Here is a 15,469-nt window from a genome sequence, read left to right on the forward strand (position 1 = left end):
TTACGGAAAAGTGGTGCATGCATATGTATTCACCCACTTTGCTATGAAGCCCCTAAATAAGATCTGGTGCAACCAATTACCTTCAGAAGTCACATAATTAGTTAGATTGCACACAGGTGGACCTTATTCAAAGCTCATCACCAAGCTAAGGAACCTGGGACTAAACACCTCCCTCTGCAACTGGATCCTGGACTTCCTGACAGACCGCCCCCATGTGGTGAGGGTAGGTAGCAACACATCTGCCACGCTGATCCTCAACACTGGAGCTCCCCAGGGGTGCGTGCTCAGTCGCCTCCTGTACTCCCTGTTCACCCACGACTGCATGGCCAGGCACAACTCCAACACCATCATTAAGTTTGCTGATGACACAACAGTTGTAGGCATGATCACAGACAACGACAAGACAGCCTATAGGGATGAGGTCAGAGACCTGGCCGGGTGGTGCCAGAATAACAACCTATCCCTCAATATAACCAAGACTAAGGAGATGATTGTGGACTACAGGAAAAGAAGCACCGAGCACGTCCCCATTCTCAATCGACCGGGCTGTAGTGGAGCAGGTTGAGAGCTTCAAATTCCTTGGTGTCCACATCAACAACAAACTAGATTTGTCCAAATACACCAAGTCGTGGTGAAGAGGGCACGACAAAGCCTATTCCCCCTCATGAAACTAAGAAACTAAAAAGATTTGGCATGGGTCCTGAGATCCTCAAAAGGTTCTGCAACATCGAGAGCATCCTGACCGGTTGCATCACTGCCTAATATGGCAATTGCTCGGGGCAAAGCTGCCTGCCATCCAGGACCTCTACACCAGGCGGTGTCAGAGGAAGGCCCTAAAGATGGTCAAAGACCCCAGCCACCCCAGTCATAGACTGTTCTCTCTACTACCGCATGGCAAGAGGTACCGGAGTGCCAAGTCTAGGACAAAAAGGCTTCTCAACAGTTTTTACCCCCAAGCCATAAGACTCCTGAACAGGTAACCAAATGGTTACCCATTTGGTTACCCATTGTGCCCCCCCCCCCAACCCCTCTTTTACGCTGTTGCTACTCTCTGTCACTTTAACTATACATTCATGTACATACTACCTAAATTGGCCCGACCAACCAGTGCTCCCGCACATTGGCTATCTGCATTGTGTTCCACCACCCGCCAACCCCTCTTTTTACGCTTCTGCTACTCTCTGTTCTTTATATATGCATAGTCACTTTAACAATACCTACATGTACATACTACCTCAATAAGCCTGACTAACATGTGTCTGTATATAGCCTTGCTACTCTTTTTTCAAATGTCTTTTTACTGTTGTTTTATTTCTTTACTTACCTACACACACACATACCTTTTTTTCGCACCATTGGTTAGAGCCTGTAAGTAAGCATTTCACTGTAAGGTCTACCTACACCTGTTGTATTCGGCGCACGTGACAAATAAAATTTGATTTGATTTGTCACATGTACTCAGTAGATATACACCTGTTCTGAAAGGCCCCAGAGTCTGTAACACCACTAAGCAAGGGGCACAAACAAGCAAGTGGCACCATGAAGATCAAGGAGCTCTCCAAACAGGTCAGGTACAAAGTTGTGAAGTACTGATCAGGGTTGGGTTATAAAAAATATCCGAAACTTTGAACATCCCACAGAGCACCATTAAATCCATTATTAAAAATTGAAAGAATATGGCACCAAAACATACCTGCCAATAGAGGGCCGCCCACCAAAACCCACGGACCAGGCAAGGAGGGCGTTAATCAGAGGCAAAAAAAGACCAAAGATAACCCTGAAGGAGCTGCAAAGCTCCACAACGGAGATTGGAGTATCTGTCCATAGGACCACTTTAAGCTGTACACTTCACAGAGCTGAGCTTTGTAGAAGAGTGGCCAGAAAAAAATCCATTGCTTAAGGAAAATAATAAGCAAACACCTTTGGTGTTTGCCAAAAGGCATGTGGGAGACTCCCCAGCCAAATGGAAAGTAGCCGGCAGGTAGCCTAGTGGTTAGAGCGTTGGACTAGTAACCGGAAGGAGCTGACAAGGTAAAAATCTGTTGTTCTGCTCCTGAACAAGGTAGTTAACCCACTGTTCCTAGGCTGTCATTGAAAATAAGAGTTTGTTCTTAACTGACTTGCCTAGTTAAATAAATGAAAGAAGGTAGATGAGACTAAAATTGAGCTTTTGGGCCATCAAGGAAAACGCTATGTCTGGCGCAAACCTAACACCTCTCATCATTTGGAGAACACCATCCCCACCGTGAAGCATGGCGGTGGAAGCATGTGGGGATGTTTTTCATCAGCAGGGACTGGGAAACTGCTGTAATTGCTGCAAAAGGTGGCTCTAAAAATGATTGACTTTGGGGGGATGAATAGTTATGCACTCTCAAGTTGACTTTTTTTGTCTTATTTCTTGTTGGTTTCACAATAAAACATATTTTGCATCTTAAAAGTGGTAGGCATGTTGGGTAAATCAAATGATACAAACCTCCAAAAAATACATTTTAATTCCAGGTTGTAAGGCAACAAAACAGCTCATCCGGTAAAGCGGCGTTGGTGTCTGTGACGTGATTGGCTTTCTTTTTTAAATCCATGGATGTTAGAAGCCCCTGCCAGATACGTCTTTTGTCAGACCCGCTGAATTGCCCCTCCACTTTGTCCCTATACTAGTGTCTTGTCATCTTAATCTATCTGTATTGATCATATTTATACTGTTTAACCATACAATTGTGCCCGGTCACCTTGCCATGTTTAAGCAGCATCTCTCTCTTTCAGTTTCCTCACAAGGCTGCCATCAATCCACGTTTTTTTTATTTGGTCATTCAGCAGACACTCATACAGTGGGGAGAACAAGTATTTGATACACTGCCGATTTTGCAGGTTTTCCTACTTACAATGCATGTAGAGGTCTGTAATTTTTTATCATAGACACTTCAACTGTGAGAGACAAAATCTAAAACAAAAATCCAGAAAATCAAATTGTATGATTTTTAAGTAATTCATTTGCATTTTATTGCATGACATAAGTATTTGATACATCAGAAAAGCAGAACTACTGGTTGGTAGGTGATCAAATACTTCAGTTGCAGTCTTTCCTATATTCTTGTGATAGAATGCTTACTTCATTGAGAATGTATGTGCAGTTGAAATTTGTCCATAGAATCAATGACAGAAAAATACATATTTTTCACGTCTGTAAATTGTCTTTTGACATCCATTACAGATGTATTTTTGATGTGATCTCACCTCAAAAATAACCTTTCATTCGGCACCTGAAATGCACGTGATGTCAACGTATGGAAAAGTATTTTCAAAGTAATTTTGCTCACTGGGTAATGTATGTTATTACTTCCTGTATAGAATAAAAATATATTGATTGCATAGTATATTGTTCTGTGTTTTTCAAAAGATCACCAACACAATTTTTTTATTTATTTATTGAGGCAGAAATTGCTGATGCCACAACCCAGTTCTTATGAGGTGAGATCATGTGAGATCATAAAGAGGCAAACCTTGCCTTGTATAACAAAGAGAAAAACAGGCAGGGTAGCCTAGTGGTTAGAGCGTTGGACTAGTAACTGGAAGCTTGCAAGTTCAAACCCCCCTACCTGACAAGGCACAAATCTGTCATTCTGCCCTAGGCCATAGTATACAGGAGATCCTATCCAATTTAAATGTTCCATAATACGAATAAAATACAAAATACAGTATAAAGGACATGAATATATTAAACATATTGTCTGACATTTTGGCTAAAGGCCTGGTTTGGAATTCAGTATGTAGATACAGCTTTTGAATTTACGGTGTTATTATATGTACATGAATGCTCAACGACACAATCCGACACACCGGATCCAAGATGGCGTAGCAGTGGGATGTTTGTCTTTGTTTTATCCCGTATCTTATCCTGTGTAAATAGCCGGTCTATTTTGTATATATATCTTAATCTCACTTTCTATTTACGAACTAAATATACTTTCTTGCAACCCGACTCACTCAATGTGGTACGGCTCTGCTATTTTTATTCCTTCTAACTGGAACTTCCATCAGGAGCTAGCCAACTAACTAGCTACTAGTCCTTGTTAGCCATGGCTAGCAGTCTTCAGTCAGCCTTAGCTCGGACAACACCTGTCAGTCTGCACAGCGCGATATCAACCCAGAACATATCGGACTGCTTCTCTCTACCACAACACCGGATTCCTGCTGCTCTGGATCATTACACCGGATCATCGCAGCTAGCTAGCTGCAAACGAGTGGCTACTGTTAGCTAACACCTCTGTCCCGAAGCAAGCACCATCTAGCCTTGAGCTAGCCTCGAGCTAGGCCCATATAGCAGCTAATTCTAGGGATACAATACCTCCGCTATTCTGCATTCTTATCAGCAGACTCAACAGCCTTGGTTTCAAATGACTGCCTCGCCTGGTTCACCAACTACTTCTCTGATAGAGTTCAGTGTGTCAAATCTGAGTGCCTGTTGTCCGGACCTCTGGAAGTCTCTATGGGGGTGCCACAGGGTTCAATTCTCGGGCAGACTCTCTTCTCTGTATACATCAATGATGTCGTTCTTGCTGCTGGTGATTCTCTGATCCACCTCTACGCAGACGACACCATTCTGTATACTTCTAGCCCTTCTTTGGACACTGTGTTAACAACCTCCAGACGAGCTTCAATGCCATACAACTCTCCTTCCGTGGCCTCCAACTGTTCTTAATGCAAGTAAAACTAAATGCTTGCTTTTCAACCAATCGCTGCCAGCACCCGCCTGCCCGTCTAGCATTACTACTCTGGACGGTTCTGACTTAGAAAATGTGGACAACTACAAATACCTAGGTGTCTGGTTAGACTGTAAACTCTCCATCCAGACTCACATTAAGCATTTCCAATCCAAAATGAAATCTAGAATCGGCTTCCTATTTTGAAACAATGCGTCCTTCACTCATGCTGCCACACATACCCTCGTAAAACTGACTATCCTACCGATCCTTGACTTCGGCGATGTCATTTACAAAATAGCCTCCAACACTCTACATAGACTACATCCAATTTGCTATCACAGTGCCATCCGTTTTGTCACCAAAGCCCCATATACTACCCACTTCTGCGACCTGTATGCTTTCGTTGGCTGGCCCTCGCTTCATATTTGTTGCCAAACCAACTGGCGCCAGGTCATCTATAAGTCTTTTCTAGGTAAAGCCTCGCCTTTTCTCAGCTCACTGTTCACCATAGCAGCACCCACCCGTAGAACGCGCTCCAGCAGGTATATTTCACTTTGGGGCAGAGTCCCTCTAGGCAGAGTCTCTCTGTCCAGTGTCTGTGTTCTTTTGCCCGTCTTAATATTTTATTTTTATTGGCCTCTTCACTGTTGACATTGAGACTGGTGTTTTGCGGGTACTATTTAATAAAGCTGCCAGTTGAGGACTTGTGAGGCATCTGTTTCTCAAACTAGACACTCTAATGTACTTGTCCTCTTGCTCAGTTGTGCACTGGGGCTTCCCGCTCCTCTTTCTATTCTGGTTAGAGCCAGTTTAGAGCCAGCCTTCATTTCTCAGAAAAAGAATAGACTGACGAGTTTCAGAAGAAAGTGCTTTGTCTCTGGCCATTTTGAGACTTTAATTGAACCCACAAATGCTGATGCTACAGATACTCAACTAGTCGAAAGAATTACAGTTTTATTGCTTCTTTAATCAGAACAACAGTTTTCAGCTGTGCTAACATAATTACAAAAGGGTTTTCTAATGATCAATTAGCCTTTTAAAATGATAAACTTGGATTACCTAACACAATGTGCCATTTTTTTATTTTTTTATTTCACCTTTATTTAACCAGGTAGGCAAGTTGAGAACAAGTTCTCATTTACAATTGCGACCCGGCCAAGATAAAGCAAAGCAGTTCGACACATACAACAACACAGAGTTACACATGGAGTAAAACAAACTTACAGTCAATAATACAGTAGAACAATAAGTCTATATACGATGTGAGCAAATGAGGTGAGATAAGGGAGGTAAAGGCAAAAAAAGGCAATGGTGGCGAAGTAAATACAATATAGCAAGTAAAACACTGGAATGGTAGATTTGCAGTGGAAGAATGTGCAAAGTAGATACAGTAGGGGAAAAGGTAGTTGTTTGGTCTAAATTATAGATGGGCTATGTACAGGTGCAGTAATCTGTGAGCTGCTCTGACAGCTGGTGCTTAAAGCTAGTGAGGGAGATAAGTGTTTCCAGTTTCAGAGATTTTTGTAGTTCGTTCCAGTCATTGTCCCGGAGAGAACTGGAAGGAAAGGCGGCCAAAGGAAGAATTGGTTTTGGGGGTGACCAGAGAGATAAACCTGCTGGAGCGCGTGCTACAGGTGGGTGCTGCCATGGTGACCAGCGAGCTGAGATAAGGGGGGACTTTACCTAGCAGGGTCTTGTGGATGACCTGGAGCCAGTGGGTTTGGCGACGAGTATGAAGCGAGGGCCAGCCAATGAGAGCGTACAGGTCGCAGTGGTGGGTAATATATGGGGCTTTGGTGACAAAACGGATGGCACTGTGATAGACTGCATCCCATTTATTGAGTAGGGTATTGGAAGCTATTTTGTAAATGACATCGCCGAAGTCGAGGATCGGTAGGATGGTCAGTTTTACGAGGGTATGTTTGGCAGCATGAGTGAAGGATGCTTTGTTGCGAAATAGGAAGCCAATTCTAGATTTAACTTTGGATTGGAGAAGTTTGATGCGAGTCTGGAAGGAGAGTTTACAGTCTAACCAGACACCTAGGTATTTGTAGTTGTCCACATTTTCTAAGTCAGAACCGTCCAGAGTAGTAATGCTAGACGGGCAGGCGGGTGCGGGAAGCGATTGGTTGAAAAGCATGCATTTAGTTTTACTTGCATTAAGAGCAGTTGGAGGCCACGGAAGGAGAGTTGTATGGCATTGAAGCTCGTTTGGAGGGTTGTTAACACAGTGTCCAAAGAAGGGACAGAAGTATACAGAATGGTGTCATCTGCGTAGAGGTGGATCAGTGACTCACCAGCAGCAAGAGCGACATCATTGATGTATACAGAGAAGAGAGTCGGCCGAAGAATTGAACCCTGTGGCACCCTCATAGAGACTCCCAGAGGCCCAGACAACAGGCCCTCAGATTTGACACACTGAACTCTATCAGAGAAGTAGTTGGTAAACCAGGCAAGGCAATCATTTGAGAAACCAAGGCTATCGAGTCTGCCGATGAGGATGTGGTGATTGACAGAGTCAAAAGCCAGGTCAATGAATACGGCTGCACAGTATTGTTTCTTATCGATGGCGGTTAAGATATCATTTAGGACCTTGAGCGTGGCTGAGGTGCACCCATGACCAGCTCTGAAACCAGATTGCATAGCGGAGAAGGTGTGGTGGGATTCGAAATGGTCGGTAATCTGTTTGTTGACTTGGCTTTCGAAGACCTTGGAAAGGCAGGGTAGGATAGATATAGGTCTGTAGTAGTTTGGGTCTAGAGTGTGTCCCCCTTTGAAGAGGGGGATGACCGCAGCTGCTTTCCAATCTTGGGGAATCTCAGACGACACGAAAGAGAGGTTGAACAGGCTAGTAATAAGGGTTGCAACAATTTTGGCAGATAATTTTAGAAAGAAAGGGTCCAGATTGTCTAGCCCGGCTGATTTGTAGGGGTCCAGATTTTGCAGCATTTACAGAACATCAGCTGACTGGATTTGGGAGAAGGAGAAATGGGGAAGGCTTGGGCAAGTTGCTGTGGGGGGTACAGTGCAGTTGACCGGGGTAGGGGTAGCCAGGTGGAAAACATGGCCAGCCGTAGAAAAATGGTTATTGTAATTCTCAATTATAGTGGATTTATCGGTGGTGACAGAGTTTCCTATCCTCAGTGCAGTGGGCAGCTGGGAGGAGGTGTTTTTATTCTCCATGGACTTTACAGTGTCCCAGAACTTTTTTGAGTTTGTGTTGCAGGAAGCAAATTTCTGCTTGAAAAAGCTAGCCTTGGCTTTTCTAACTGCCTGTGTATATTGGTTTCTAACTTCCCTGAAAAGTTGCATATCACGGGGGCTTTTCGATGCTAATGCAGAACGCCATAGGATGTTTTTGTGTTGGTTAAGGGCAGTCAGGTCTGGAGAGAACCAAGGGCTATATCTGTTCCTGGTTCAACATTTCTTGAATGGGGCATGCTTATTTAAGATGGTGAGGAAGGCATTAAAAAAAATAACCAGGCATCCTCTACTGACGGGATGAGGTCAATATCCTTCCAGGATACCCGGGCCAGGTCGATTAGAAAGGCCTGCTCGCTGAAGTGTTTCAGGGAGCGCTTGACAGTGATGAGTGGAGGTCGCTTGACCGCTGACCCATTACGGATGCAGGCAATGAGGCAGTGATCGCTGAGATCTTTGTTGAAAACAGCAATGGTGTATTTAGAGAGCAAGATGTTTAGGATGATATCTATGAGGGTGCCCGTGTTAACGGCTTTGGGGTGGTACCTGGTAGGTTCATTGATAATTTGTGTGAGATTGAAGGCATCATGCTTAGATTGTAGGATGGCTGGGGTGTTAAGCATGTTCCAGTGTAGGTCACCTAGCAGCACGAGCTCTGAAGATAGATGGGGGGTAATCAGTTCACATATGGTGTCCAGAGCACAGCTGGGGGCAGAGGGTGGTCTATTGCAGGCGGCAACGGTGAGAGACTTGTTTTTAGAGAGTTGGATTTTTAAAAGTACAAGTTCAAATTAGAACACAGGAGTGATGGTTGCTGATAATGGGCCTCTGTACGCCTATGTAGATATTCCATAAAAAATCTGCTGTTTCCTGTTACAATAGTCATTTGCAACATTAACAATGTCTACACTGTATTTCTGATCAATTTGATGTTATTTTAATGGACAAAAAATGTGCTTTTCTTTAAAAAACAAGGACATTTCCAAGTGACCCTAAACTTTTGAATGGTAGTGTATAATTGTAAATTACAAACGTTATATGTCAAATGACTGGGCCTCAGAACTGTGGCCATCAAGGACTACAGTTGTGCACGTCCCTGCTCAATACAAACCACACTGGCATGCAAACTATGTAGGCCTACCTCTTTGGCCAACAGGTGATATCTATACAGTTTTTCAGGTGTTGGGTCGTGTCCTCGGCACAGTCTTCAGGCAAGTGACCTGTGGAAAGTGACTGCAGGAAAACATTGTCACATATCTCTGGATGGCACCAGTAATCCCCTGGCCATTCACACTAGGAGCCACCCACAGCCCTTGCACCACAATGGTCTCCCCACCATCCACCAGCAGGACAGACTCTAACGCCACCTACAGGGTAAAGGGAATGATACAATTTCACAAAGTTACATTCAAGATCGCAACATTTGGCTGCCTTTTCCATTCTTGATCAGTCAATCAACTACAAAGAATGGTGAGACAAAAATATAAGTGTCTATTGTAAATAGATAAGTGCAAAGAGAGCAGTGAACACATACAAAGATTGACTCACCACCCTCCTATCCATCTTTACAAGGAACACCAACCGACCAGGCTCTTCCAGCCATCATTGACGTGCCAGCCATGTATTACAAACCATCAACACTGCTTTGAGATATCATGACCTGTTCAAAGTCAGAACTCCACATGGTGTGACACACTTTTAGATTTTGCCATGATCCTTTGATTTTGCTCTGACTTTCCTACTGCAAAAACGTCTCAATAGAGAATGTTGGCAAAAGTCAAGGTCTTTTGAGTTCAATACGATACTGTAACTGTTATTTTCCAGTATGTCCAGTACAATATCTAATTCACTGCTACATTGTGCCCACGAAGTATTCACACATAAATTGCCCTGCCGAATCAAAGGGTAAAGTGGGAGGGACTTCGTTTTTTTTGTTGACGTTTATGAACTGTACAACGTTGGTGTAAATGTACTGATTTATAAAAGAGACATGTTTTTGCATTATGGAATAAGTAAGACACAGAGAGAAATCCACATACTCTATTAGTTAGTGATTTTAGAGCCACCGGTTGCGTACAGGCGACGCACATCCGCCGTGTCAGTATGGTTATTCGGCCTCCGGGATGATTGACATGAGAATTGCCAGCTGGATTTTTGGGAGAAATGCGTTTTACACTGGTTGATCTTTAAACACTACTCGTCTGCATTTTTCTCCTCACGTTGGGCCTTCTATTGTTGGGGCCTTCTATTGTTGTAATGCTCTTGAAGTAGACCTATATATATACTATATTCGGAAGAATCATCGTTTCTGAAAACAGCAGCAGACAAGTAAGTTGTTTGTGGTGTCATGAAGCTATAGTTGGAGAGTACAATGTAACACTTGTTTATCCTGCTTGACAGGGAACGGAATCCTATACATGACCCGAGGTGTCGTGTCAAACTCAACATCTAATACGAACCAAGAAGGCATTAGTTTGCGAATGTTGAATTTTAATGGATAAACTTTATTTAAGTTCCGGCATTTAATAGCGTGAGATCATTATCTGAACACTTGGCTGAAATATTCAGGCAATAGCCTACGATATAGAAAACATACGTATAGACAGACTATAGTTTATTAAAGACTACTGGTGTGGGTCACGTGATATTATTATTTCTGCTAGCCTAACTAGTAGGCCTACATATTAAATATGAGGCCCAAAAAGGGTAACAGTTGTGATTTTATGAGGGGGTACAATTGCTATTGAGAAAGCCTATCAGTTTTTAATAAAACTGTGTGTGTTTGTGCGTGCGTGCGTGCACCAGGATGCTGATATCCTCTTGCGAAAGGACTCCCACTGATCAAACAGTAATAATAGATATAGCTCCACCCTTTAACAGCTCTCTGAGCAGTTGCCACACCTTCTTCATGCTTTATAAATCTCCACTTACAACAACATAGATATGAGTTTCAAACACTTTAATAACAAAGAGTTGTAACATTGACAGTGCAATAAGAGAAGTACACAAAAGTGAACTAAATTGATAAATATTTTGTAATACTTCTAACTGCTGTTTTGTTTCTTCTAGGACATGGATATAGAGAATGGAGAGCTGTTTTTCCGTCACAAAGAGGACAGTATGACAGAGGAGAGTTGGGGACTGGAAGGGCCATTTTCTTGCTCTGATGTTATCTATGCTGGCTCTGAAAAACCCCTAGATGAATGCACGGTAGACCCCCAAAGTGTGCGGATGGTTTCCCATTATGACTAGTTGTACAATATAGTGAGCCAAGTTGTAAAGACCTGGGGCAATATTTACTCAACTTTATTTATTAAAACATTATTAACATGTAATAATGTATTATACCCATTTGCTTAAAGTATTACCTAATTCCTCTCTATATGTTACAGGGTCTAAACGACAGTGAGCCAGAGGATGTGCTTTATGCCATCAATCCAAATGACGTCTTCCCTACCAGAGACCCAGTGGAGACCTCCTCAGAGAGCGACAGTGGCATCTCTGAGGAACCCTGCTCCAAGAGCCCCCTAACTGCCACGGTGGACCCCTCTCAGGTCCCCACAACTATCTATCAGGTGGTCTATGACATCAGCACCCTGGCCAACATCAAGACGGAGCCAGAGCAGCATAGTGTTGATGTCATTTCCATAGAACTGGGTGAGTGTGTGTGTGTGTGTGTGTGTGTGTGTGTGTGTGTGTGTGTGTGTGTGTGTGTGTGTGTGTGTGTGTGTGTGTGTGTGTGTACGCTAGCGCACACGTATCTCTGTGTGTGAGTCCATGTGTGTTGGGTGGGAGTTTACTCTCTTTTCCTATGTCTTCTGCTACAGATGATTGGAGTTCTCAGATGTTGATCTCGGAGTCCTGTATCGTCAACGAGTTACCCCTAGTATCCGCTAGTAGATTTGACCATGGTCATCTTTCTACCCACTCTGGTACCACCTCAGGTCCCACCAGTCCAGACAGCCCGCTGGTGAGACTTAAAAGGGGCAAGTTGACTCCAAAATAAGAGTTTTTGATATTTTCACACCACAAAAGTGGTCTTATGCCAAGATAAGTCCATATTCAATGGCATCTGTTGTGAAGATCCCGCCGTATGCATTAGGACAAAGCTGCAGGGCTCAATCCCAAATTAATAGGGAATGTTTTTACCATCTAATTAGATGTAATTACATAGTGACAATCTCTCCTGCTGATTTATACAGGAGGCCTGCAAACGTATTGTAAAGATGTGGTGAAATCCATAGGCCTCAATCCCTAATGAATGGATAAATAGGCACAATAAGAAGATAGTGGGGGAGGGGGATTGTTAGTCTGAGACCCCGGTGGTTGTTCAAGTGTCTCTCTATGAGATTATGGTGGTGAGGATTATAAACACAATATCCTCTTCTCCTGATCAGCTTTACCCTGACCTCACACTGACTGAGGAGGAGCAGAAACTGCTGAACCAAGAGGGGATCTCTCTGCCCAACAACCTGCCCCTCACCAAGGTCAGACACACACACACACAGTAGATGGTACACTATTCATTGTACCCAAATCCATTACTTCCCTGCATGCACTTGGATTACATTACTTTTGCATAACAACTTTGACATAACAAATGACTTTGCTGTATATGTTATATGATTTGACTGAAATTGACTGAAATTGTTTATCTCTGAGTTGAATTGCACCTAAATGTACTGGACTGAATTCCCTTCTAGGCTGAGGAACGGATTCTGAAAAAAGTGAGACGCAAAATACGCAACAAACAGTCAGCCCAAGACAGCCGTCGCAGGAAGAAGGACTATGTGGATGGGCTTGAGAGCAGGTGAGGCCTGAGGCTTCAATTAGGCTCCATGAAAATTGGACCCACTTTGTAGTCCATGGTGGATAATATTCTCTATAAACAAGTCACTTGTATTTCCTTAGCATTTTCATTTGTGTTACAACAGTGAGGCATGTGCAGTAGGAAGTCCTGACAATGGGTCCTTCTGTTCTATTCTGCCACTGAGCTATTGTTGACTCTCCCCAATGGTGTGACACTGTCGGACAGTAGGAATACTTTTCTGTCAGTGACCCTAGGTATTTTCTGTGTCTCAGGGCAGCAGCTTGCTCAGTGCAAAACAAAGAGCTGCAGAGGACCGTGGAACAGCTGGAGAAACACAACATGTAAGTTAATTGGCTAACATCACCTTTTTGCACTGATGATGCTCAATGAAGATGTTTGTGTCTTGTTAGTTCTGGTGTTTTTATAATATCTCCATGCACAGGTCTCTCCTGGCTCAGCTGCGCAGACTACAGTCGCTGATCAAGCAGACGGTCACTAAAGCAGCACAGACCAGCACCTGCGTCATGGTGAGATCAACATGTCTTTCATCCATGCCTTTGGGTACTTTCAGGGTGATCTTAAAAAAGAGTTACCTGAACGTGTGTCTGTTGTTTCCCATCAGATTATCATCTTCTCTCTGGGCCTCATCATCTTCCCAAGTTACAGCCCCTTCCACTGGGGCGCCTCATCCATAGAAGAGGACTATACACCAAAAGGAGGTTAGTTATCCATTTAGGAATTAATAATGGATCATTTTTCTTCTGAAAACGATGAAAGTTTTAATAGCCTTCCCTCTTCTTTACCATTTCAGTTATCTCCAGAAGCATCCTCACAGATCCTGCTTCATCCTTGCAAGCTGCTGAGGATGTGGACAACCGTATCATTCAGCCCGATTCCCTACCCGTTTCCCGTGACCTCAGCCAATCAGATCCCCCGGATGCTTCCATAATACTAAAGCAACCAATAGAAAGTCCCAAAATCACTGACATTGAGGATGTGGCCCTGGAGGAGAGCCAACCAGGGAACAGCTCGACTCTGGATGAAGGGCAGACTGAACCTCTGGCCCTGGTGTCAGCAACAGGAAAAGGGAGCGCAAGCCTTGACCCCACCAAACCAGCCCACACTGATGAGATGTAGACATTGTTGATGAACTAGTTTGACTACATTCCTTTTGCTTTATAGAGCTCTTCAAAGCTCCTTGAATTCATTATGAACAATGGACAAGTCCAATATGCTGCCCCATTACCACATTGTTTTTCAACAAGACCCCTTTGGGTGCCTTCAATGCCTAACCATTGCCTTACTCTTTTTTGGTGCTGTGGTGCAAACAAAGTCTAATCTGGGATTCGGTGGAATAGTCCTCAAAATGGATTAAACATTTTTGACTGTTTTGACTTTTCTATTTAAGCACCACTTCTTAATGTTTGTATGGTAAAGATTTCTGTACATTTCTAACTTTGAACTCCGAGGAGTTAGTTAGTACATCCTGTGGGAAGGATGAAGGTTGTTAGATTGTAGCCTCAAAAACACCACAGATATGAATATATTGTTTTGGCTATGCATTCTTTCAGCAAGTCTTAGTGTACACCACACACACTCCTTGAAAGTGAGCCTACACCGATGGATTATGTTTTGGACTAACTAACTACTCGTGTGCAAACTGTTTGTGAAACTGCCTAGCTAGTTTCTGACTGGCATCTGTGCTTAATGTAGTTTGCAGCTCCCATAACTGAATGCTGAGAGACTCATTTGGGACTGTAAGCAAACTGTCATATCTTTTGCGTGCACTTAAAAATGTCCTTTGGCCCTCATTCAGTTAAGAGGTAAACAGTGTGTACAATCCAAACATGTCCTTATCTTAAGCATGGAATTGTGGTCCAAATGTATACTCTTCACAGAACTTGCTATCCTAATTTTAGTGTTTGCTGGTGTCCTATTTTATGTGCTTTACTTTACTTTTTATATTTATTAAATGGGAACAATACTGGTTTTGCTTTATGGTAATTAAATAGCCGACCTGAAGATTGAGTATTCAGAGCATTGAAGAAATCCATAAAAAAATGTATTGACAACTGCCATAACTATGCTTGCCCTAAGGATAATCTCATGCTTTTGAATGCTGTTGAAGATGACGAGTTCCCCTCTTTACCGGTTACTCCATGCAAACCTCCACCCTCCAAAAAACCAAACATGGACTCTGACATCGTGGCTACCCTCTCCTTACTTATCAACTCCAGGTCTGATGCCATTGAGACAATGGTAGGCGCAAACACCGTGGTTATCAAAGGCTTGAAAAAGACTGGAGTTTGCATGTCTTGTAATCAAGGATGTCAAAATGGGAGTGGCTAAAGTTGAAAATGTGTGTTAAATGTGGAACAGAATAACAATGTCTACCATAGACGTCTCACTGATCTGGAGCAATACACAAGAAGATGGAACCTGAGACTCTATGGTGTGCCAGAGGTGGAGAATGAGGATGTGCGACAAGAGGCTATCTGCATTTTTTTTAACCTTTATTTAACTAGTTAAGAACAAATTCTTATTTTCAATGACAGCCTATGAACAGTGGGTTAACTGCTTGTCCAGGGGCAGAACAACAGCTTGGGGATTTGAACTTGCAACCTTCCGGTCACTAGTCCAACGCTCTAACCACTAGGCTACCCTGCCGCCCCGCGTCTGCCAAGAAGTTATGCCTGCAGAGAAGAACAAAGTTGGTGATACCATCGACGTTGTGCATCACCTCGGCAAGAAGCAACAG

At 43.3% G+C, this 15,469-nt stretch overlaps 1 protein-coding gene across 2 annotated transcripts; it reads left to right on the forward strand.

Annotated features, from left to right (window-relative positions):
• Positions 1-9,988: 9,988 nt before the first annotated feature.
• LOC110486448 (cyclic AMP-responsive element-binding protein 3-like protein 4) lies at positions 9,989-14,733 on the forward strand. 2 transcript variants are annotated; one of them, XM_021558068.2, is made up of 10 exons: positions 9,989-10,229; positions 10,971-11,126; positions 11,294-11,558; positions 11,729-11,871; positions 12,299-12,388; positions 12,605-12,711; positions 12,984-13,052; positions 13,154-13,238; positions 13,334-13,430; positions 13,523-14,733. In XM_021558068.2, exons 2-10 carry the CDS (start codon positions 10,974-10,976, stop codon positions 13,846-13,848), a joined length of 1,335 nt encoding a protein of 444 aa, XP_021413743.1. In that variant the 5' UTR covers positions 9,989-10,229; positions 10,971-10,973; the 3' UTR covers positions 13,849-14,733. The 2 variants fall into 2 exon arrangements, with proteins under 2 accessions (XP_021413743.1, XP_021413751.1); XM_021558076.2 differs by having other exon boundaries at positions 10,971-11,111.
• The last annotated feature ends 736 nt before the right edge of the window (positions 14,734-15,469 follow it).

The sequence above is a fragment of the Oncorhynchus mykiss genome, chromosome 2 (genome assembly GCF_013265735.2).
Source record: "Oncorhynchus mykiss isolate Arlee chromosome 2, USDA_OmykA_1.1, whole genome shotgun sequence".
NCBI classification, from domain to species: domain Eukaryota; kingdom Metazoa; phylum Chordata; class Actinopteri; order Salmoniformes; family Salmonidae; genus Oncorhynchus; species Oncorhynchus mykiss.